The sequence below is a fragment of the Etheostoma cragini genome, chromosome 18 (assembly GCF_013103735.1).
Source record: "Etheostoma cragini isolate CJK2018 chromosome 18, CSU_Ecrag_1.0, whole genome shotgun sequence".
NCBI classification, from domain to species: Eukaryota; Metazoa; Chordata; class Actinopteri; order Perciformes; family Percidae; genus Etheostoma; species Etheostoma cragini.
Window position 1 is genome coordinate 12,348,082 of NC_048424.1, and position 25,040 is coordinate 12,373,121.

The 25,040-nt window shown below is 42.2% G+C and overlaps 1 protein-coding gene across 11 annotated transcripts; it reads right to left on the reverse strand.

Moving 5' to 3' along the window:
- Positions 1–1,161: 1,161 nt before the first annotated feature.
- si:ch73-217b7.1 (ensconsin) lies at positions 1,162–24,182 on the reverse strand. Of its 11 annotated transcripts, none has more exons than XM_034900819.1 (20): positions 24,107–24,182; positions 12,515–12,676; positions 12,304–12,381; positions 11,545–11,708; positions 10,093–10,210; positions 9,646–9,747; positions 9,128–9,238; positions 8,013–8,108; positions 6,584–6,703; positions 5,170–5,339; positions 4,168–4,307; positions 3,716–3,945; positions 3,456–3,606; positions 3,138–3,306; positions 2,737–2,841; positions 2,609–2,659; positions 2,479–2,512; positions 2,221–2,341; positions 1,637–1,815; positions 1,162–1,237 (listed from the first exon to the last, which is right to left on the reverse strand). In XM_034900819.1, the coding sequence occupies exons 1-20, from the start codon at positions 24,150–24,152 to the stop codon at positions 1,227–1,229; spliced, it is 2,358 nt and encodes a 785-aa protein (XP_034756710.1). In that variant the 5' UTR covers positions 24,153–24,182; the 3' UTR covers positions 1,162–1,226. The 11 variants fall into 11 exon arrangements, 9 of the variants coding, with proteins under 9 accessions (XP_034756710.1, XP_034756709.1, XP_034756708.1 ...); XM_034900818.1 differs by lacking the exon at positions 24,107–24,182 and adding an exon at positions 19,026–19,365 and having other exon boundaries at positions 5,170–5,315; XM_034900817.1 differs by lacking the exon at positions 24,107–24,182 and adding an exon at positions 19,026–19,364.
- Between the last annotated feature and the right edge of the window lie 858 nt (positions 24,183–25,040).

Here is a 25,040-nt window from a genome sequence, read left to right on the forward strand (position 1 = left end):
GAAGCCACTAGAGAGTTATGGCATGTGGCAAGCAGGTCAATGCTCACGGAGGGAACGGAGATCTTCATTTTAGTGAGAAAGACACGTCACCTCATTCCTGCTATGATGCGGTAAGGCAAAGGAACGTCTAAATTAGCAGCATTTCTTTTTAACTCTTAATCAAAAAGATGAAACGGATCAGATTATTTCAGAAATAAATTATTTTGTAGTTTGCTTGGCCAAAACAAAGTCAACCTCCAACACAAGGTGGATGGGCTACAGCTGAGCCCTCCAACACTGGCTGAGTTTAGAGGGCGTAGGATGCAGCACTCATGGGCTAAAAGTAAAAGGTAAACAAATGTAAAGAAAGGGCTGAACTTATCAAAACAGATCTTTTTTTCCTCATTTAAACAGAAACATAGTATATAGAGGACAAAACAAAGAATCACATTACATATGTACAGCAATTAAATAAAACTAAACAAAACCAAATCTGTAGTTTATACCCTAAATCTCATTCGAGAACAGTATTTTAATTTTGCCAATATTTAACTTAAACTCCATCCTCAACGCCCCTGCCTCACCCCAATAATAATTAGTCTTAAACCCTGTAGACACAGCAAAATACATTACATGACTCTTTCCTGTAGTCTTAATACAACTTCATGCACGGACATCATTCCTATATCCCGTCTCTTCTGTAACCTTTCAATAGAAACGTTGAAACTTTAATGAAACCTTGTAATTCAGAGCCGGTTGTGCGAGTTCCAGTTCTAATGTCACATTGCTGATTTTGTCAATCTGATTACAGTGACTACAGCAACAAAAATCTCTTCAAGTATCATGGCTGAAGACTTAAACTGATCACAGACACACAGACAAACACACACACATACACACACTTTAATCCTGTGATTTCAGGACATTTACTTCAGAATCAGGTGGTTGGGATGATCGCGTGTAATCGTGGTCAGTGAGAGAGACAATCTGGTCCCCAGGTAGTCTGTTGAGGGAAAAGTAACTTCTCTCTGGAGATGCTTTTTGGAGCTCTTTGGAAGATGCCAACTTTGGACATGGCTGCGTGTTCTTCTGATGCGGGAGGTTGAGAGAGTAAAACCTCTTGAAGGATCTGGCTGTGATGCGGCGAGTCCTTCCTTTGATTCAGTCTAACAGCGGTGTGTCACCTCTTACTGGCCATCTCACTTCCTGTCTCTCTGGGTGTGGAATCATGTCGGTCTAACAGGGCATCAGGCAACATCTAAAAACCAAAGGCAACAACAAAAACCGTCAGGTGCTATGAAGGCTAAGGTTAAGTAAAATCTTTAAAAAGGTTAAGTAAAAGCGTTGAAAAAAACACACTTAGTTTGTCCTTGTGCTAACGACTAGTCGAGAAAAATGGTACACGTGCTTGGCTTGCTAATGTGAACTTGTACTTTATGTGCTAAAGATAGTTCCTCCAGCAGATTCATGTGACATACCATACATAGAATCAACTTTATCAGATCAGATGTATTACGTAGGAAAATCACACCAAAAGCTAACCACAGTAAGTGACTTCCTCTGTACTGTAACTGTCCTAACAGAATGAAGAAGGGGTGTCGTAGATGAGGACAAATGAAAGAACCAGGGGCAGAGCAGAGAGAGGGTGCTTACTGACCTGGTCCCTGCTGGGCTGATATGTCCTCAATTCCGCCTAGAGGCTTTAAGAGGCCGTTCTCCCTGAAGGCTAAGACAGGAACTCTCTCCTCCCCCTCCGGCTGCTGCTCCTCTCCCTCAGGAGGAGACAACCTGGAATGTGAAGGCAGTACAATCACCTCTTCAAATTCCCCGTTTTCCCTGGAAAAACAGAGGACGGAAAGGAAAATGTTACTCTTATTATAGCCATCAATGTGAACATGTGATTTGTGGGAAAAAAAACAGAGGGGGATGTTTTTTGATCACGTTGGAAGTAAACCTCTAAATATGGACGCCCGCTCTACCAACTGAGCGTTCTGGGCGCCTGTCCTTTATTTAGTTTAAAGTACTTCTATTTTGGGTATATAATGGTGTATTGGTGAAGTAGTAGTGATCACTTTGAGGAAAATTAGTGAGAAATAATTCAGCAGAGGCAGGGATATGTAAACCAGAAAGAAGGAAATCCCGCGCACCCCCCGGGAAATGGCACGCTGAATGTGACAATCTACAAAAATACTATATGTTATATGATATTATGTTTGCTGTGCATTTTGTCTACAACGCTACCTCTGGTCAGGATGGCTCAGTGCGGTGGTGATGGGGTTTGGGTTGGGCTCAGGTTGGCGACCGTTGCTATTGGGTGTTGGTGACACAGTCACTTCAGAGGGACTCGGGGCGGCGGGGGTCCCTGATGAGAGAAAACCATCACGGCAGTGAGATACAGCATCGAGGCAACAACTGCAGTGGATATATTTTAAAAAGGTATGACAGGAACAGGATTGTTCCATTTTATGAAATATAATAGAAAAAGGTCAATTCAGTTACCTGCAGTGTTTCCATTCCTGTGGGGAACAGCTTTCTACAGATGGGGCGGAATACAAAGAGAATGAACACTTAGGAACAATACAAAGATTATTTATGATTAGTCAGACACCACATTTATTCAAATCATTACCTTCTCTGTTGGGTCTGAACGTCTTGTTCTCTTCATGATCTCCTCCAGACGCTGGTGGGAAAAAAAGAGCTTTACAGGCACTCCACAGGAGGACTAATACGAAATACTAGTGTGTGAACCTGAGTCACCTTTTTTCTCTCCAGGCGTTCAGCCTCCTCTTTCTGGAAGTGTTTCTCTCTCTCCTGCCTCAGGCGCTCCGCCTCCTCTCTCTGTCGAGACTCTTCTTCTTCCTTCTACAAATGACACACACACACACACACACACACACACACACACACACACACACACACACACACACACACACACACACACACACACACACACACACACACACACACACACACACACACACACACACACACACACACACACACACACACACACACACACACACACACACACACACACACACACACACACACACACACACACACACACACACACACACACACTTTAATTTGAGATCTAGAGACATCTTGGTTGAGTCTGTCAAGTTGAGTCTTAAGTTTGCTTGTACACTTTCTCTGACCTGTTTCAGCAGTCGCTCTGCCTCCTCTCTCTCTTTCTGAAGCCTCTCTCCCTCCACCTTTCTCTCCTCTTCCTCCTTCCTTCTCATCTCCTCCGCCTGACGCTGAGCCTGCTCTTCTCTCTTTGCCCGCTCCTCGGCCTTACGGCGAGCCATCTCCTCCTTTGCTAACCTGTGCAGACACACAAACTAATCATATAATACTGAAGGTGTGTGTATCTGCAATCAGGATGCAGATACACACACCTTCAGTATTATCCATCTCCTTGCACACCACTCTGGATCCCACACACATGTTCGCACACAGCGCGGCCAGCTTACCTGCGCTGCTCCTCCTGTTGCTTGCGCTCCTCTTCTTCTCGCTCCCTCTGCTCGCGGGCCAGCCGACGATTCTCAGTCAGGATCCGACTCGCCTCCTCTGGATCTGTGGTGCCTGATGAGGACTTGTGGGCTGGAGGACTGCTTACACTCTCTAGAAGAACATGAAAGAAAGTTGAACGTTTGGCCAGTGTATCTTATAAACAGCAATCCAGGCTGTATGATAGTGTGGGTGTGAAAAGGGTTTGGGAGTGGTAACTGACCGCTGGCTGCAGCTGGTGTCTGCTCATTACTGGTCTTGTTCTGACCCAGGGGCTGAGGCCGAGGCTGAAGAGGACTAAGGACCGGCTCTTCCTGCTCCCCTTCTTGGGCTCTGGTGGGCTGGGGGCTCTCAGGCGTTATCCTGTATGGACGAAGATTTCCAGGGTCCTCTGTCCCAGGAGACTTCAGCTGCTTGGGGGTTGGAGGGCGCCCTCCTGTCTTTTGGGGAGGCCTGTGTGCAGGAAGAACAGCAACAGCTGTCTATAAAGTACTGGTTAAAATAAGAGCGAATGTGATTCTACTGGGGTTTAGCAATTAGAACTTTTTTTTCAAGAAATCTTATTTACTTTAATCTTATCTTCACCCGCCCTGCTCCCTACAATAACTCCAAATGGTCACCCATTTTCTTAGTGTGAACCTCATTTTGTCAGTCATCATGGGTGTGTTCTCCTACCTGCCAGGAGAGGGAAAGGTCACTTTGCTGGGCTTCTTGCTTGGAGAAAAGGAGGGCTTTTTGGGGGGCAAGCTCAGAATGGGAGCCAATGGGAGTGAGAGGTTGCTCCACGACTTCCTGACATGGTCACGGTCCTTCTGCTATTGGTCCAGGAAATGGAAGGGGAAAAGATCATTATGCAAAATGGGCAAGAATTTTCTTTCTTACCTGATAAGCTCTTCATGAAAATATCCTTAGCAACACAAAGTAATTGGGTGGTACAGATGGGTGTACCAACCCAGGTTGTCCTAATGACAGCAGCAGAAGATGATCAGTAACAGGATTAGACTCAGGCACCCGTCCTTTGACCGTGCATAACCTCTGGCACCAACTAAAAACAGAACCCTCACTGTCAAAATTAAAAATCAACCTTCTCACTCTGACCAACTCACAAGGCATTTTGCAGAGGAGGCACCAAACCCTCACTCGCAATAACACTAACCTACAATATACAGTATCCAGACATTATGGCACATAAGTGGTATCACCGGGTACAACTGGGAATGGGTGTGGATTAGGAATGTGTATGTGTACATGAATTGTTTATGCCTGTGTCTCCGGGTCCCTGTGTGGAATATAAAGTGCAAAAGATGTCCTCCTTCTAAGACCTTAATGGTATAAGCTGTGATACAGCAGCAGACAGATGGACAGGGCGTACGGCGTACAGCGTGTGCGTGTTTGTGTGTGTGTGTCTGTGAGAAGCAGAGACACACAGATATATTATGTCCGACTGATCTGGAGCATTGTCAGTAGTAAAAAGATGAAGAAGAAGAAGAAGAGAAGCAAAAACAGTGAATCACTGTGAGCATATAAAGTGAGCATGTTTTTTCCATCACATAAACACAGACCTCATATTTGTCACAGGTTACATTTCTGACAATATAGCAACTGTCTCATGCATTGAGAACCCTCATCCTCTAGCTATTTTGTCAAACACAGGTGCAGGTTGCTGACATGACCCACCTGTGTGTTGCCAGTGGTCCTCCTGCGAGCAGTCGTGGTGGACAAGACCGCCCCCCTGCTGAGGTTCCTCTCTTGGCTGCGGCAGTGAGGAAGTGGCTGAGCCTGCAGGGCTTTGAAGGACATGGCGCCCATGGGGTGACAGGACACTGAGCGAGGACAAACAGGAATGGCTATGGTAATGTACAAGGTGGGAGTTTGGAGTGTTTACAGGACGGTATGGATCAGGGCAGTGTGAGGGTTTGATGAGCAAGGGTTTGATAAACAGGAGTACGGAGCGAGAGATTGAGAAGGAGAGGAAGAAATGACAAGGGTGCAAAATGAAGCCGTGAGTTTTCGGAAGGCCAGCGGAGGATTGAAGGAAATTAATAGAAGATGTTTGATGATGAAAAAACAGAAGAGAAAAAAGGCATTAGTGCTACCGATTGGAAGCAAAATTACTATTAAACTGCAACCATCACTTGGGACCATATGTCAAAGATATTTACGTTATGCTTTTCGGAAGGATTTAGTAGGGCTGATTGGCCAGGTTACAGATTGAGAAAAAGAAAAACTGACAACTTTTAGACCCCCCCACAAAGCAGTATGGAAAATGTTCCATAAAACCAATCCCTACTCTTAAAGGTCCCAGTGTTGGAAGCAACTCATTCATTCAGAATAAACTACTTATTATGGATGCACTACACCCGACACCACATTGAGGAAATGAGCATGCAGAAAAACATAAAAACTGCAAGAAGTGCATCTAAACACACTGTAGACAATGTTGAATGTATAGAAGTGTGTGGAGAAGAGGAAAGCAAAAGAAGATACATTGTGTTGCATCCGGGCCAATGTGAGTTCTGGTTTATGTGAGAGTAAGATCATTCAAAAAACACGAAGGAAAACACAGCAATTCAAAACAATAAAAACAGGCAGAAATACACAACAAGACGTTGCCAAGAAAAGAAGTGCACTTCAACAAACAAAATTTCGGGCTATCAAAAAATTGCCACTTACAGCCTATATGGGCCTACACAATATCTTCTTCTAATCATTTACATTATTGAAGTCAATTTTCAGCCTAACACACACAAAATATCTAAAGCCATTGCTGCTGTAGTAACAACAGTAGGAGACATGGAACGATTACAGGAGAGTACGTGAACAGCTTACGTGTGTGTGTGCGCGTGTGTGTGTGAACTCTGAGTGCCTGATACAGGCTGGGTAAGGAAGTTTTAGACGGTGTAATGCTTTAAGTCAGGCCAAATCTGATTAACATCTGAAACTGTAATGGTCAAGAGGTTGAAATATACACAGCATACAGCAAATAGGAGGAGCTGTGAGTTTTAAGAGCATTCGTAAACATTTTCCATTTCACTCACAATTGACCCTAAAAACCAGGAGGGGTCATTCATGTGGGGTGTGTGTATATTACCTGTTTGCTCTCCAGACAGACTCATGGCACTGCGGCTACGAGCCAGGTAGGAGTGTGTTGGCTGCTGCAGGCGGTTCACCACATTGCTCTCCCATGGCGTCAACGGAAGACGGCGCAAGCCTAGGTACACACCCAAACACATGTAACATTTGAGGCTTGATAACAACTTAAACTATAAACCGTCCACTGATTAGCCTAAGCAATCAGCCAAAGACGATAAATCATGCGCAATTACTGTATTTGTTATTCATTCCTTCCCTCGCACTGCACAACAGTGGAGGCCAGAGCTTAAATGAAGTCGTTACCATGCACAGGCGGTTGTTAGACCCGCATGCACCAGTCTGTTATTTATGAGAGGAAGCAAACAGCCTGGAGTGAAGCACAAACCAAGAGCAAACACAGGGAGGGGGCTTTCAAATAAACAGAGCAGAACAAAGTGCATATGGCTTTTGCATTGAAAGCAAATTATCGTTAATTAAGCTTCAATAAAAATAAAAATGTATATGGTAAATAGTTCAAGAAATGCTAAAAGCTTAGGTTAAACTATTTGGCTATGAAGTCTTGGTACCTGAGTGGGAAAGTTGGGATACTGTACAAAATGTGTAGCTTATAAAGCAGAATTGGACAATGCAAGATGTAAAATCTTCTGTATAGGCGGATTTGTCACTTAAAAAAAAAAAAAAAGAGACAAAGGACAATTTCTTGGGCAAAACATGCAGCACTGTTCGCTCTAATAATGAAGCTTGCAAGGTTGCAAGTTTCAGGGTGAGGGGCGAAAATACAACTGGGCTGGAAACTGTGCCAAGGAACCCAGGTCTCTAATCTACACCACTTTGTATGCAATGCAGTGGTTTCAGAGTTAGTGTTCCACTCTGTAAATATGTGGCATTCCTTACAGTGTCTCTTTTAGCGTTTCCATGACACTTGGCCCATGATCACATGCCGTGTCTATGACTATTTGCACCTCTAATGGTTGAAATGCGGGTGTTTTTAAGCTGGGATAAAAACAGCATCCAGTGTTCCCACAAAAACAAAAAGATTAGAGGATTAGAGAAAGGGGTCACGGTAGAGGGGAAAAAAAAATTCTTGATCCCTCTGATGAAACAAAGAACTGCAAACACGTCCACATATATATTGTAATGTAGATATTGCAGATCCTATAATTCTGTAAGGTAGGACTTAATCAAGTTGTCAAATTAATGTCATCCAGGTTAAAAGCTAGAATGAGGCATTTACAGATAAAAAAACATACTGTATGTACGAAAAGCCTTGTACAGCTAAACATATCCCTATCATTGTTTCCTTAATTTAACTAAGACAGTACAGAGGGTAGTCACAGTTACAATTCCTCAACAGTTTCCAGCCCATGATCTTTTTGCTTTGCGACATAATATGCAGGACCAAGCTGCAAAAAGTTCCCAGAAAACACCTGTGTTTCTGTGCTGGGTGGTCTGTCCCTGGTGTAGGCGGAGTTTTGACTGAACTTTGCTAATGACAGGGGAGGAGGATGTTCTCATCTGTAAGCCTGTCAGCAACATACGAACATCAAATAATACATACATTAAATTAGCACTTGAAAAATGTATACTTAAAGAATAGTTCGACATTCTGAGACAGTTAGATGAGGAGAGCACCACCACTCCCATATCTGCCCATTGAATATGGAGATACAGCCAGCAGGGTGTTAGCTTAGCCTAGCCTAGCATAAAGACTTCCAAAAGTGGAAAACAGCTAGCCCCGTTCTGTCCACACACATAAAATAAACCTACTGGCACCTCTAAAACGTACCAAAAGCTCAAGTTGATTTAGGGGGGTCAGGTGCTATTTCTCGTCTGGTCGCAATGACTTCCTTTTTTTTGTGATCAAATTTGTTTTTATTTAAAGAGCCAAATAAAAGGGCAAAACATGGGTCCAGATGACAACATACAGTAAAGTACACTCCAAACACCAAAGAAGGGACAGTGCACCATTTCACAATCCTTCCTTGCGATCTACTGTTTCACTCTAAAACAAAGAGAGGAAATACGGGAAGGAGGGAGACACGACGAAACAACAGCAAGAACGATGCCCACAGCTCACAAACAAGACACACACAAACACACAAGAGTCATTGACTGCTGACTGCCGACCTCAGGACGAGACTCTCATAAGGCCACATTGTCACTGACATATGTTTTTGTAGGGATTAAACAAACAAGATTTAACATGTTAATTCGTGGCTGCCTTTTTTCGATCGCACAGAGCCAGTCTAGCTCTTTCCCCTATTTCTGTCTAGTTATCTGTCTGCTGGCTGTAGCTTCATATTAACCTTACAGATATGACAGTGGTACCGGTCTTTTTAACTAAACCAAATGTATCATTTAGTTTTTTCTTTCCATCTCAATGTCACTGTATCCCCAAATCGTATTTCGTAAATAAAAGTAAAGAAACAATGAGCACTTTGACTATCACAAGAGTCACAACAAACACAAATGACATAAGATACAGCCAAATATGGTGGATATTGTATTTATAAGTATTGTTTTATAAGTTCATTTTTATTACCTCGGTCTGGTGAGTGTACAAGTGTGGCAGAGGAGTAGGAGAGGCGCTTGGTAAACACAGGGTCTGTGTGTTTGGATAAATTCATTGTGGACACTGAGCGCCTCTCAGCATCTAGAAACAAAGAAGAAACATCATAAAAGAAAAGTAATTATGTATTCAACAGGTGGACTTAAAGGAAGAAAGAGAGCTGGAGCCAAAAATCTCTCTCTGAAGGGTAACTCTAGTCTATTCTGGTTAAGGGGTTAGATAAAAAAAAAAAACTACCAACGTGTTGCTAAAGGGAAAAATATATTAGTGAATGAGTTAGTGCTTAATAGGTCTTATGTAGTCTAAAAATGGAGCTAAAATGGTTTGCATGAATGCTCCTGTGTCTTGGGATATAAGTTCAAGTTAAACTGGTTCTCTACACGCAAATAAAACAACAAACACTAATCATGCCATTGACATTGGCCTACATTTACACTAATGCCAGCGGTCTAACACTGGCACGCTAAGTGACACAGTTCTATCATATTCACATTGGGAGGTCACTCCGTATCTGCGGTAGAGACTGAAAGCACTCTGCATGTGCTCCAGTCCAGCAAGGTCGAGTGGACAGAGGAAAGCTGACTCGACAAAACCTGGACCAGGAGGTGAGAGGGTAATAACAAAGAAACAAAGAGCAGAGAGGAGATGGAGAAGCAAGAGAGAGGGAGTTGTGTTTGAGAATAAGGGAGAAAGAGAGGGAGGGGCAGAGCAGGGTGTGAGTCAGCAGTGACAACAGAGGGCAGCGGATCTGCAATTAACATATAAACATGGCAAAACAATACTGGCACGCAGAGGCAGACATATTTACACAGGAGACACACTGTCGTACATCAGGGAGATGAGATATCAAAAGTATTCAATAAAGCTGAAAGCACTGATACTCAGTGTTGTGAGTTTCTGCAGTTACAGTGTGTAGGTGTGTGACGTCTGAAAAGTACCGGTTGTCGTGCTGGGAGTGTTTGTGTGAAGTGCCCCTCCCCAAGACCACCGGACGGGTTTCTGTCTGGTTTTCTGGCTTCTCTCCAACGTCCGACGCATCACCATCTGATGACGAACCTTCAGTCACAAAAACAACACATAATGAGCATTAAAAAAACAACACCGCCCCAACAGGCAAATTCTGCTGCAAGATTGGAACATTTTTTGCTTTGAATGGACACTCGCTGTGTGTTATAGTTGCTCCACAGCCATGAGGTGTGTTTTACGCACACCAGTTGTAAAAGTACCCGGCAGATAAAATCTAAATTGTGATTACACAACATTCTTAAAATGCAAGCAAAACTACTTGGTTTATTTCAAACTTGTCCTAAGAATTTGTGGTGAGGCTAAACCAGGAAATAAAAAAATAAAAAAATAGATAAATAGAGAATGTCTAGGCTGTCCATTGGTTTACATTTCTAAAATATCCCCAGAATGCACAGTGAAAAAAATATTCGGATGGGGATGTCTGCATTCCCGGTCTGTATCTCTGTCACTATTGAAGAAAAACTAAATGCATATATGAATCCATAAACTCAGACTAAACAAAACTCCACAACAACTCAACAATTACAGCAGCAGTGCAACAGTATTGTACGTTTTGGGGCTTGACTGACTAAGGGTCTCAGCTTATCTAGTTTAGCCATGGTGGTAGGGCTGCACGATATGAGGACATTATCTAATTGCAATTATTTTTGATTGATACTGCGATTGTGATATAATTCACGACACTGGAGGGAATGATCATTTTTCATTGAAAAATATTAAAATCAAAAAAATTAAAATCTGTAGAAAACCCAAGTTTTTTTTCTTTAGTCTGTGGCATACAATTTGTAGGCTGCGATGTCTCTGCAGCACCACAGTACTTCCTTCAGAATGGTTTGACACATATTTTGCATTCGACAAAAATGGGGCCTCACCTGCAATACTGCGCCCCCCCCCCCGACAATTTGGATGTATTGCAGTACTCCATATTGTGATTTTGTTAAAATTCTGATTTATTGTGCAGCCCTACATTGTGGTTTCCATGTTTTCCGCTTACCTCAGCTCCAGCCACAACTTTTAGCCTTTGACAATATTTGTATTATATAGCTTCAGTAACTTCAAAAACATGCTATAAATATACATATGAGTGACATTGCAACACACCATGCACACACACCCTGTTTCCCTACAACAGTCTATGATATTGTGTATGGGTAAATAAGATAAATAGAAATAACTTAGGGTTTGGAGATTGCAGATGGCAGTAAGTTCAAACTCCAACTCACTAATGAGGTAAGGGGCATAGAGCGTGTAAATGGTTTACTGATATGAACACTTGTTTATTAGCCTGTTCATGAGGATGAGAATCCTGATGCACTCTTGTAGTTAAGGTGTGTAAAAGTGTGTACAAAGCCATGTGTTGTAACCTTGTCTTCCTCAAGTTTCTGCCGCCGTTTCTCCTCTGCGGCAGCCTGTCTCTTGTCCTCCTTTATCTTCTGCTCCTCCAGCTTTTTCCTCCTCTCCTCCAGCTGCTTCTCATAGTGCTGCCTGGCTCGCTCCTCACGTGCTTGCCACTGGGCCTCTTTGACAGCTTTGGCATGGTGCACACACACATATACACACAGTTAATAATGTATTGATGCACATTCAATCCTTAACAACAACAACAAAAAAACTAAAAATAAATCCTAAATGTGTACAAAATGTGTACTCGCAAGCACACACACAGGCTTATAACAGCAGTGTCATGGGTCAGCTGTAGATCATGTGACTGACTCAACACAAAGTAAATCCCTCTGTCCGTCAGCGGGGGCCAGAAGCATGACCACTGTACAATACTACACACTTCAGACATATAGATGCAGCTACTGACTCCCTAAAACCTACTTGTTTTAGCTGTCACACAAAAAACACACATAGAATAACACAAGCCTCTCTAAACCCTATCCCATTGCCCGACCCATTATGTAACATTGGTGCCATGGCAACGATGGGTGCCTCGATTCTGCCTAGACTTTATGTAACGACCAGAGAAACGGGCCACAGCTACCAACCAAGTTTAGTCATGATATGTTGCGGGAAAATACAAAAAGAAAGTAAGGGTTGCATTTAAAGTCTCCTTCACAGTAATGTGCAGTCTGTGCACGCATGCACGCACGCACACAAACAGTTAAAGAAAAACACACCATTCTGTTTCTCACGCTCCACCCGACGCTCACGGGCTAACCTCTGTCTCTCGTCGATCTTGTTGAAAAGCAACGAGTCTAGAACACAAACAAGTGTTAAACAGGCTAAACAGCACAGTGAACTACTGTACAACTGGGTTGAAGGACAGAACCAATGGGTTATGTCTCAGTGTACGAGAGAATGATGTCCCTGTATGCCAGTGTGACTCACCTGTTTTGTAGGCAGCATTGTTACCAGAGCTGTTGCTGGGGGTTTGAGTCGGGGTGGGGGTTGGGGTCAAGGTGGGAGTGTAGGTCTGTCCGGAGCCCGAGGAGCTAGGACGGGTGGCTGAAGACGCCCTGCCATCCTCCGATTTATACTGAGAGTAAGATGCTGAAAAGAAAGACAATGCATTAACAAAAACTTGGCAAGAGAGAGACAGTAAGAGTTGACAGAAAGAGAGACCGAGCGATAGGCAAGATAATTGTAGGAATATCCATCACAGACATAGTTTTATGTGACTTCTCATGCAAGAAAATATGCATAACCATCCACAGCTGTATTACAAGTTTTACAACTGAGTAAGCAGCTACTCCGCAGCATCAGCACAGTCTCTATCCTCCATGGGGGAACTCAAAGGACAGGTACTGCATGTGCTTCTTATTAACACACAAACATGTCACACACTTAAGTCTTAAATGCTTCATAAACTTACAAATACCTTATTTATCTCCAGTTAATGTTAATGCATCATTTATAATATGAATATACCATTCACACTTGCATACTCATATCTCTTTCTTGCTAGCAACTGGTGTAATTTAATGAGCATTGTTGGAGGGGCCTGAGACCTAACATTTGCATTGCCAATGACTACTTCTGTTACTGTTGGGCACAAGACTAACAAAGAGCCTTGAATACAGTGTGCCAACTAGCTAAGGTAAATCAGATCTTGTTACGGGTGTCCTCCGCTGCTAAAGTTATATTAAAGAAGAAGAATACAGAAAGTTTGATCATTTACACTGTAGCAACCTTTTGTTTTGATTGTTACCCATTACACTTAATATGAGTATACATAAAAATAGCCAAAATGTGTTGCCATAGGTCGAAAGAGGTTATGATACTAGTTTTGTCAATTAGACCTGCGATGTGCCAGGAGTAACTTAATACTGGGTTATTCTGGTATGATATATTGGCATTTCTTTAAACCATGTTCAATGGTCTTGGGGCGGCGCTAAGCCCTGGACAGAGGCAAGGTGCCGCTGCAAAACAGCCTCAGGAACATGTGTAACAAAGGTTGTTTAATCGTTCAACAGAAAACTCAGACTGGACATTTAGTCTAGCTAGCTATTTCATTTTGCCCTGCAGAGATCTGAGGGTCAGTCAAAGATAGACCTCATAAATCAACCGGAGTTTAAAATGCCCACACAAAGAAAGCGGAAGGGAACGGACATCTGGCCAAAAAGAGTGACATAAGGTGGAGTGACATTGGCGCAATCCAGAAAGTGAAACGTAAATATATAGACTAGGTGTGACACATAGTGATGTAAGGTCTAAACATAGAATAGCCGTGTGTGTGATGTATGTATGAAAACAAGCAAAAGTAGGAAAAACAGTGTGCAAAGATTGATTAAGAAGGGGATGGTCAACTATACATAAATGAAACCGCCTTCATTCTGACAGTCTGCATGTGCTGCCTTTGATGCACTCTTAAGCTCTAGTTTTGGCAACATTTACAGAATGGCTTCTGCAGTGTAGCTTGACAAGAAACTAAATGCGATGACACAATATATATCATGCTCTTGCTGTTCTTAAATGTTCCCAGTGTGTCGCAGTATTTCTTCTCAGCTTAGAGCAAGGCTATTGATTAATGGCAATATCGGGCTCAGAGTGACTCAGCACTTTCCGGTCAGCCTCCTGGACACAGAGCTTAACATCGGGCCTTATGCACCAACAGATGAGCCTGCCCCAAATGTTCCAAAACGCCAACAAAGCAGACGCCTTTGTGATTCAGGGTTAAAAGCTGTATCAGTCAAGGATAAAAAAGAAACATTGTTTAACTGAAAGAAGTAACGAATGATGCCGATGCAAGAGAGGCGCGAAGTACAAGTTTCATATTCATTACAAGTACAAGTGGATTCGCATGCCTTGATGTTACTTTTAGATGCAAAGTGCACTTTATCTTGCTCCAGTTAAACTTCAACTGCATCCGCTTTTATGCAATAAAGATAATGTGGCAACCGTGACGTTACAGTGTAATAAGGCACAAAGAACCACTGCACTGAGTCACGTGCATACATTATACATCTATTACCACTGTATGCTTTATGTGCCATACACATAATATCTAAACTAAATACCAGTTAATGAATACAATTCAATTTTAGGAACAGATAAAAAACAAAAACAACAATTCTACACTTTATGACTGTGATGATGTGGAATGTTGCAGATCATGTTATAAATCTAAATGCTGTCTCCACCCTAACTTGACATATTTCTTACGGTAATTCACAAAAGACATGCTGGACAAAGAGTTGAAGTCATAGCTGCGGGGTATTGTAATTCACAGTGATCCACAGAGGCGTGTACACAATTAACAGGTCTTCCCTTTTATTGGTGCACCTGCCTTGAACTAGTTCTATAATGGCTATTGAAATGACAGGAAAGGCTGGGCCAGGTTACAATAGTCAATGTATTCCTTCCCCTAAAGTAATTTTACCTAAGCAAACATTAGCTCATTGTGCTGCAGCCAAATACTACACTAGAAAACTGTGAATGGCTTTTAAGGAGGCATTATAAGATACTTCCACCAAGAGGTCAAATTACTATATACTTCTCATAAAAAAGACACTTTGGTATAAATTAAGAGCTCTTTCCATTTGTGGAAGGTAATGTCTAGTGACTGATGGAGATGACCTGACAACCCAAAAGCATTTGTGCAGTAAACCTAAAATTCTGTTGCGTACATTTGTCCGGCTACAACTAAAAGTCAACATCCACATTTAAAGATTTGCAATGTGACATCTAACTAATAAAAACCCTAAAGCGACTCCAGCTTTGCTCTACACATACTGTACTGAGTAAGCCACAACAAACAAGAAGAAGATTAAGACAAACAAGGTCTCACTCAGCAGCAGTCTGACTTTGACTAAACATACAAACAAATATCTATGGATGTGGCCTTGCAAAGCCCAGTTCCCCAGACAGAGCCTACCAAATAAATAAAAAAGCCACAAATTGGGTTCATCCTGCATATAAGAAGAGGTTAGCTGAGGTCAAAAGGACATCCTGTGGCTCCGAGTTGCAGATGAGGTTGTGTGCAAATCAGGGCAGTCAAAGGCTGTCAAACAAACTTACCAAAAACGTTCACACAATAGTTTGTCTCCCAATGCACAATCACGCATAATGCTTTAGGAGTATAATGTGGTGGTGTTGCCTCCTGCTGCATCTCACAGCCTATGTCCATCTGCTGTTGAGGTCATTAAACAAACACATCTCAAATAGAAGAAAGCATTTGTATTTGCTTGTCTGTACCAGACAGCCATTTAGCACCATTTCTAAAGCAAATACATTTTTATTTGGAGCATAGTGCTAGCTTCCAGTTAACCTACAAAGACCACAGCCACCTTTTGTTTCCTTCATACTTTATCAAACAGGAGGAAGAGAAAGCTTCACAAAATACAAGGTGCAATAGTATTGAGGCACGGCAAAGTATTTTTAAGGAAAGAAACCCATCAATCCTCCCCGCCATAGGCGGATTTTACAGTATAGTACTATGTTTGAAATGTTTTAGCTTTATTTCAACACACTGGATTAAAAAAAATAAAAATAGCTCCAACATGCCTGTTATATAAGTTAACACTAAATGTCTTACGTCAGTCATGTTCCATTTTAAATCAAATGAGATGAAGTACAGCGCCTAAACAAAACTGTTGTGTTACTGAAAGGCTGCAGTGCACCTGTGTCCATTCCCAGCCCTGCACCTTGTTAAACCAGTACACACGCAGGTGTTCTGGGATCAAATCACAAGTCGTTACCTGGAGTCTGGGGCATGATTCCAGGGGTGTCGATGCCAGGAGAGGACCTGTTGAACCCCTGGCTAGTGTCCCACTCCGACTGGTCAGATCGGAGGGCCAGAATCAACGTTTCTGCTTCCGGGAAACATCCTACACAGGATGCCTAAGCTCATATCCAAAATTCATTTGCAGTGAGGGCGACGAAGGAAGTAGGAAAAAGCAAAAAAAAAAAATCTGAAATTCTAAGCAACCTGGAAAAAGGGATCACCCAAAATTCAACTTTTTTTCAGAGTAAAGGGGAAAGCATGACGGGAGAAAGAAAGAGGGATCAGCTTCGGTTGGCATCAATGTTGTTGAGAGCCGACTGACTGTGAGACCGGTTGTGGCAACTCTCCAAACCCCATCCTTTTGTCCATGTGTGTGCGTGTTTATGAGTGTGTAAAAGAGACAGAGAGTGAGACATAGGGAGAGAGTGACTGTTTAATCTGCCCCTCCCTTCACTAGTGCTGTGCGTGTGTGTCTCTAGATGCTCCCCACCCCCAATCTATCTGCATTCAATGGCAGTCAGATTAAATGGTCAGAGTTGGTGATTAATGCTGTGCTGTCCAGACCATTGGGTAACAGGCGAGGATGCTGTGTGGCTCCTGCTTCTCCTGCAGCCTGAGAGGATTAGCCCGCTGCTAATGCTAAGCTAAACGCTAAGCTCCAGCCGACAGAGAGGCAAAAAGGGGCAGAGGGTGGGAGTCCTCCTTTTTAGCCCCAGGACAGGCTGTCAGGCCTGGATAACAGGTGCCTGCAAGAAGGGTGTTACTTCATCTGTTGCAGATGGAAGGTACAGGTTTCAGCTCAGATGACAGCAGGTCTTTCTAGAGTCATTCATTATGGTTTTTGACAACACGTTTGACAAAAAGGACCGTACATAATAGAAAGAGCTGTTGTCAAATATTGAAATTTTGCCATCCCTTTGCCAACAGTTTGTTGGAATGTTATTAGAAACTGGTTGTTGATGGATTACTTTAGAGTTGGGATACAAATTAATTATATATTTATGACCATGTCAGAGATTAACAATCACTAAATAGTACTAACTAATGTCAAACTAAATTCCACTTCCTCTCCAGCTCAACTCATCCAAAAGATTACTATTAGGATAATTGATCATACAATGAAAACCAACCCCTGCTTTTACACCTCTAAAAGCAAATAAAAGTCCATATTTTTCTTTTTTAGGTAGAGGAGTCATTCCTGACAAATTAAAAGGTTGGCTAAGGTTGAATGAACTATTTAGCCTATTCCATGCATGATACAATTGGTGCGTTTGAAATAAAGATAGTATCACAACATTTGAGATCATCCTTGCTCAAAATCCATCTCCTCCCCCCCATCCCACCTTCATTCTGTTCATCTCTACTTTTAATGAGCTGTACATGCTTGAACCATGAGGAAACGGCAAAACTCTTAGTATGAGACTCATGTCTTACAGTAAAAGGAATTTAATTAATTTTGAAATCCGACTTTTTGTGTCTTTTTCTATTTAAACCATACAGCTGTTGCATACGCAACTACTTTAGTTACATGGAGAGTCAGGTTAGCATGGAGCTGGGTTAAGACTATGACTGAAGCCTGGTGAATAAGGTTAAATTCATAAAAACGTCATCTTTAAATGACACTAATATCTGTTTATCCTCCTGTCTTCCTGGGTCAAAAAACAAACCCTTCCTCAATCGATCTGTTATATAAGTTTACCTTTTTAAAAATAAAAGGTGTAATGGATCCATGGACATAAAAAACATATACATACATGGTGCTAAACTAAATTCTCCAATACATCACAACAGTTTCACTGCAAACCTCTCCCAGCTCTGCTGACTTAACATTACTACTTACAGTATATTACGTTCTGTTTTAGGGACAGCAGCATGCTGAAGATGCAGAAGCTGAGAAGCTCAATTTACGGTCTATACTCTTGTTTGTTGACCCACATGTGCCCAAACCACAAATGCAGAATCAGTCTGTAATACTGCAATAACCATAAAACATCGGCCATGCTTGTCCACTAAAGTTCACTACTAATTCGTCAGACCATCTTCCTTAATCAGACAAACGGGTTACAGAAACCAGCTTTCTCTGGAAATACAATGCAGCTCTCGTCAACACTGAATGAAAAGGAATAAAATTAATGAATAAAGAAAAATTAGTAAATAAACAATAAGTAAGTCACAATTAGTTACATTTACATTAGTACATTTATACCTGCTGTGACTGCAGACACATCCTGTTGACTGAAGGCTCTGCTTACTGATGCTTTATAACCACACACACACACACACACACGTGTGAAGTGGACTACACCTTCACTCTCAACTATTGCCCTTGTGTTGACCCAATCTTGCCTTGTCAGCTGGTTTCAACACACTCACACACACTGTGCTTTCTCAGACCTGTCAGCAACCTGTCTCCAGATGGCTGAGCTTGATGGGTTAAGAGGATGTTTTTCTGCAAGACCGACCACACCCACACCCACACCCACACCCACACCCACACCCACACCCACACCCACACACACACACTTGTCTTAATGCTCCACAATTACAGATTTCTTTACCACAGATATTAAATAGCATAAAGGAAACTCAAACAGCACAAAGTACCAGATCTTGCAAGTTCATTGTGCTCTTCAGTTAACACCCCTGTCAGTTTCCCTCTGTCCTTTCACTCCATACCTCTTTTCTTCCTCCTGCGAGCATCTCTGCGCCCCTCCTCTTCCTCAGTGATGGTGAAAAGTGCTGGGATGGCTGAACGGCTGCCTCCCTTCCTCAGCTTCCACTTGCCCCACGAGCACCCACCTCCTTGTACTTCTGGCATCGCCTGCCCTGTTGCTATCCTTCGAGCCCCTGGCTAACTCCCCCAGACCCTGCCCATCCCACCCTGCAGTAGCAGGTGGGTGGGGGGAGGCGGGGTGGGGACAGGTCAGTAGAGGACGCCAGAGGATGGTGGTGGAAGGGGTCACCCCTAAAAGCCTTATTCTCAGTGAAGACGTAGATAGCTAAAAGCAAAGGCTAAAAGCTAATTCCTCTGGCTGAAGCAGGACGCAACAGGAAGAGCAGGAGAGATGGAAATAAATAAATAATGAAATGTAAAAGAGGAGAGTGAAATGAGCCGGTTAAAAAAAGGTTAAAGAATTCAGAGTTCAGAGAGATGTGGGATAGCGTAAAAGAGAGGCAAACATAGCTGCCCACTGTGCCATCTACAGTAAATACTGCCTACGATGGCGGTGCCAGACAGACAGGGAGAGAGAGAGAGACAGAGAGAGAGAGAGAGAGAGAGAGTCTAAGAATGAGGTCTTGTATTTTGGCTTAGAAAAGAAGACTTAATCCACAGGACAGGCTCAGTCGAAAGATGAAAAAAATGTGCACTTCTCTTGACTCCCTCACTCTTCAAGAGATGCTGCTGCTGCTGTCACTACGGTTACTGCAGCCCCCCTTTTCCCTCCTCACCTCTCTCTTGCTGGGCCTATTCTGTAAATGCAAAAACTTGTCAGAAGAATCACATCACACAGGCAGTACAGTAGACACACACACACTTGGCCCACAGACACACGGGTAACAGAGGGCAACATGGCTGTTAAAATATTCAGTGCACATCCAGCAGTGGAAGGTGAGCCGGTACCGGTGAAGAGTTTCCCTGCCAACAGCAGCACATGGACCATGCAGTTGCAGAGCGGAAGGAACGGGCGCAGAGGACAGGAACACTGTAATGTGTCTCTCACACACTCACACACACACACGCGCGCGCACACACACACACGCCTCTGGAAGGGGTGTGTTCATAGAGCACATGTCCCCGCCCCTTCCTCCACTTAAAGAGCCATCAGCTAGGAAACAGAAATAACAATATGCAGATCAATAGTTATATCTGAGCAGTAATAACAGACACTAAGTTGTGCTTCTCTTTAACTTCCTACGCTGACAATGCAAATACACTGGATATGGAAATAACTGGAAATAAAGATGGTATAGAGAGAGGATGCGCTGATCATTTGAACGTATCAGAGACAAACAGTATGTAGGTGCCATGGAAGGGAGGGAGAAATGATAGGGCAATAAAGTTATTGCAGGCCACCTTGTTGGAGGCCTGTCAAATAACAGTGCAAACATCAGCCTAAGCAGAATTATAGTGGCGTGTGCTTGCGTCCGCTTATCTCACATCATCCAATGCAAATACACAGAGAGATTAAACAACCAGCATGACAGCTTGAAATCTTTTTCCAAGATGCTGTGGCCTTAAACAGCAAGACAACAACATGATTAAAGACACAAACACCGATAAGCATTTTGTCTGAATTCCCTTTACAGGTGCACGTAATCTCGCAGTTGCCCTCACATATAGGTCAACTATATGTGAGGGCAATACTATTTTATATACTATTTTAGCAAAAAGAAGGCATTCGATTCACAATTCCTTTAAATTCCCATCATGTAAAAGCATTCCGGACAGGACTTGCTGCCTCATGTCTTTAGGGATCGCATGCTGTACAAACACACATTCATGAAAGAGCAATCTGATCTTTGTCCCTGCAGGACAGAGTAATGCTGTAATCCTACCCTCAGACTTAAACCACAGAGGCTAGGATACACACCCTTCTCTCACCTATTGAATATGTGAGAGACAGACCAAGGAACTGTATAAACAGATACATTTAGCAATGCAAGTACGCTTTCTGTCAGATTTCATTTTAAAAATAAAAGCAGGTTTTGCTGACATGCTTCCTTCAAGTGAAAGGGATGACAATGTGAATGCACATACAGTAAAGTGTGGATTTTGTTGTAAATATAGCAGTTTGTAAATAATTTTAAAAAATGTAATACTATAGACTTTCCTTGTTACTCACTACACAACAAAATGATTTGCAAGCAAAAACATTAAGGTAAAGCTTTTGTCACGAGCATATATCACTAATCAGATTGTCTTACAGCAAGATAAAGCTAAAGGCTAATTATTATGTGTGTTTACAGTTTACTTTGATGGGACCCTTACTGAGATTAAGTTTGACACAGTATAAAATAAGTAATAAAACAACAAAAAACTACAAGCTAATACTGATGAAGTCAATCAACTTTAATTCCCAACTGAACACCTCTACAGGTCCCTGGTGCTACCTCCAGAGAACCCTACAATGTGGACATCCAATAAGGACACAACACGACCAGACAGAGAACATAAGCCAGATGACTGGGGTCACAAGGGGTTATTTAATGAAATGATAAACTATATATATATATAAATAAAAGGAAAAGACCCTGCTAGAAGAGAAGAGTATAGAGGTAGATGCGTAGTCACATTTACACCTGGTCACATGACCCAAGCTCTACTTTCTCATAGTAGCAACCAGTAGTAGAATTGAGCAAATTGAGCAAATTGTCCAAATTTTCATACCATCAAACCTCAACCCTATTTTACCACAATATATGGCATTACCGTGACTGATTTAAAATTATGACGTGAGGCTCAGACGGCGTCACCAATCTGTTGGCTTGTGTCTACACCGTCCAGAAACTGATTACCAAACACTGAATACTGAAACACCTCTCCCTTCTCATTAGGTCAGAACCCCAAATGCTGCCAAACTGTAGAAGTTGTGTTCTTCTTCCAGACCAGGTTTCTCTAAAGCATTTTTAGGCATTACATAAATTATATTTAATATTTCATCCTTGTCTCCTATGTAAGTGCATTGCATCTTTTTATCGACGTATTGAAACTGATACGTAGGTATTTTTAAGACCCTGTGGTATACAGTATTATCGTATTATCAATTTGTCAACTGACAAAAAAAGATAATTAAACTGGTTTGACCTGAGGGAGAAAAGATACACAAGGCATTTTGTGCATGCATATTTTTGGACAACTATTGGATGACAGATTAGAAAACCGAAAGTTGTTCTGTCTCTCCTTTGTGAAGGCCGTCTCAAAGCTTTTATTTGTGCACCGAGGAGCGAGCATTGAGGAAGGATCACCGATGGAGCTACAGGCGACGATACACGAGAGCAGCCTTCCCAGAAGCTGTGTTAACTTTGCCGATACACCTGACGAATTCATGTGGCCATAGATCCTATATACTGACTATTATGCAACGCCTCAGAGGAAAGGCCGTTTTATCCCCAGGGAACACATTTCCTCGTTACCTCTCTCCTCCCATGATTTCCTTGCATCTCTCTTGTGAGTTCTCGTTGGGATGGACTAAGAAAAACGAAAGGAGACAAGTGGAGAAGCAATTTAAAAGAACTTAGATGTGCCTCATGTATAAGAAATGGCTGTTCTCACTTCATAAACTGGGCATCCACACACCTATCTGAAAAATAAAAACTTCCCAGTAACATAGCCACTCTCTCAATCTCTCTCTCAATCTCTGTTCATTTATCATTTTAAAGAAGAATTCATAAATTCACGGGTTGAACTATCAAATGTCAGATTTCCTCAACCCCTTCCATTTGAAAACAATATTTTAAAAAGTGTGATGACAAGTTAAACTGAAAAAAAAAATCCCAGTCAATGCTGCAATGTGTAAGATTCTGCATGCTCAAACCCCAGGAAAGATTACAGAGCACCTGATGATGCGCATGATAGTGTCAGGTTTGTGAGGTTATTTACTAAAGCAATAAAAAAAAAATAGACGGCTTGACATTGCCAACTGGACACCAATAACACACTGAGCATTAGGCCTACATAAATCAAAAATCCCATTCAGTGATGTCACAGCAGGTATTTAGGCCATTAACAGCTAACGGAAAACACCTGCTGTCATGACAAGTTTGGGTGTGGTCCGAGGTGAAACATGCAAATACAGGCTACTTGTAAATACTGCAGAAGAAATGTTCAGTATTTAAAATCACAAAACAAAAGTAATTAAATATTATTTTACTTTGATTTTGACGGCATCACTGGCAAAAAGTGGCCATTGCTTTGATGCTTCGCCCTGAACAGCAAATTACTGAGTGACAGCCGCTAAAACACTGCTAAACACACCACCATGTATGTGACATTTTCACTATGCCTACATTTTCCCTAGCCTACAGCTACTCAAGACAAATTGAGATTCAAATTGGGCCTACATACTTTCAGACAGAACCGAACAGTAAAACGTAACGTTACTGTACCCTAGTGCAGAGTGGTCATTTCCGGTCCTAACGTTAATATAAGCCATAGTATATGATAGCCTAAAGGCTAATAAATGACGACGACGCCATACATTCACAGCTGTCCGGTTAACTGGTGTTGTAGAAAGGTTTGAGGTAGCCAAGCCAGTCCATACTGTGGACAGTGTCAGAAATTATTTTACAAACCCGTAAAAGCCGGAGAACAAAAGTTGTAGCCTAAAGACACATTAGCTGTAGCTGCTGCCATCCCTAACCCTCTTCCCATTCCCATTAATTCACCTGTCACGTCAACTGAAGAGGTATTTCGACGAGTGGACTAAATGTCAGCAACAGGTGTCTGCCACCGCGGGAGGAGCTCAAACTGTCTTTCAACAAGGCCAACAAAGCTAAAACTGAAAACATTTGTGTAGTTTAGAAAACAGGTCGTGTTTAATAAACGTTAAGCAACCGGTTGGGTCAGTCGGTTTGATAGCCTAGTAGTTAATCCCACTCCCGTGACATGCCTCTGGAATTCAGCGGCAGCTTCAAACACCGACACAACCAACTGAAGCCCCTGAGCCGGACACTACTAAATAGCCTTGCTACTTTAAATAGCATTCGAGCTTTTAAAAAGTTCGTTAAAGTGAACTTTTCGGTCTGTAGGAACTCACCTTGGGACTCGGGAGGAGATGCGTCGCTGCCATCCTGGTCCGCCATTTCTCCTGACGTCAGCTGAGAGGGATCAGCGGCAGGAACCCGAGACAGGCCGGGCACCCTCCCACGGACAGGTGGAGGAGGACAGGCAAATAGGCCTACCTAATCTAAAGGTAAAATAATCTTATAATAGTTTGTTAACATTAGCCTACATATTAGGGGCAGAATAAACCTTTAACACAATATTAGTCTCAACCCTTCACACATTTGCTTCATCCTGGGCTATACCTTGTAGAATTTGTATTCTTGCCCAGATTGTTAAGAAATGTGTAACTGTTTTTATCCATGTCTGAATAGTGATATTTGTAGGCTAATGTTTGAAAAGGGACTGGTGCTTGATAAAGTTGAGATGTGGCAAGGTGTACAAGTGAAACTAGGTCTCAGGTCTGTAAGTATTGGGCTGACCTCTACTGGTAATAAGGGTGTAGTGTGTCAGTATGACATATTAAAACCGAAGTTTTTTTTGGACACATAATTTGGTGTCTGCAAGTTCAGAACAACTGTCAATTCTACAATTTTTCTTTTCTTTAAAAAAAAAAAAGTATTTACTTTAACCATGGCCTATAACACAAATATATAGGACCTGCAAAACAATGGGGAAGTTGAATATAAGATATCATAAGGATGGCTACAAATTACATCTAAAAGAAAATAATAACACAAGACCAAATGTTGGGACTATAAAAGCTGGTGTTCACTATAGGACAAATGCTTTCAATGTAACCCACACATTATCACCTATTTAGACGGTTGGTTCTGGTCTCCTCCCATTTTACTTACTTCATGTAAGCAAAGATATTTAACATTTTGCAGTAAAAAAATGTTTTACTCATAATACACAGTAGGCCTACACCTGATGTCAGAACAGGCATTACGGATATTGAAAGGGAA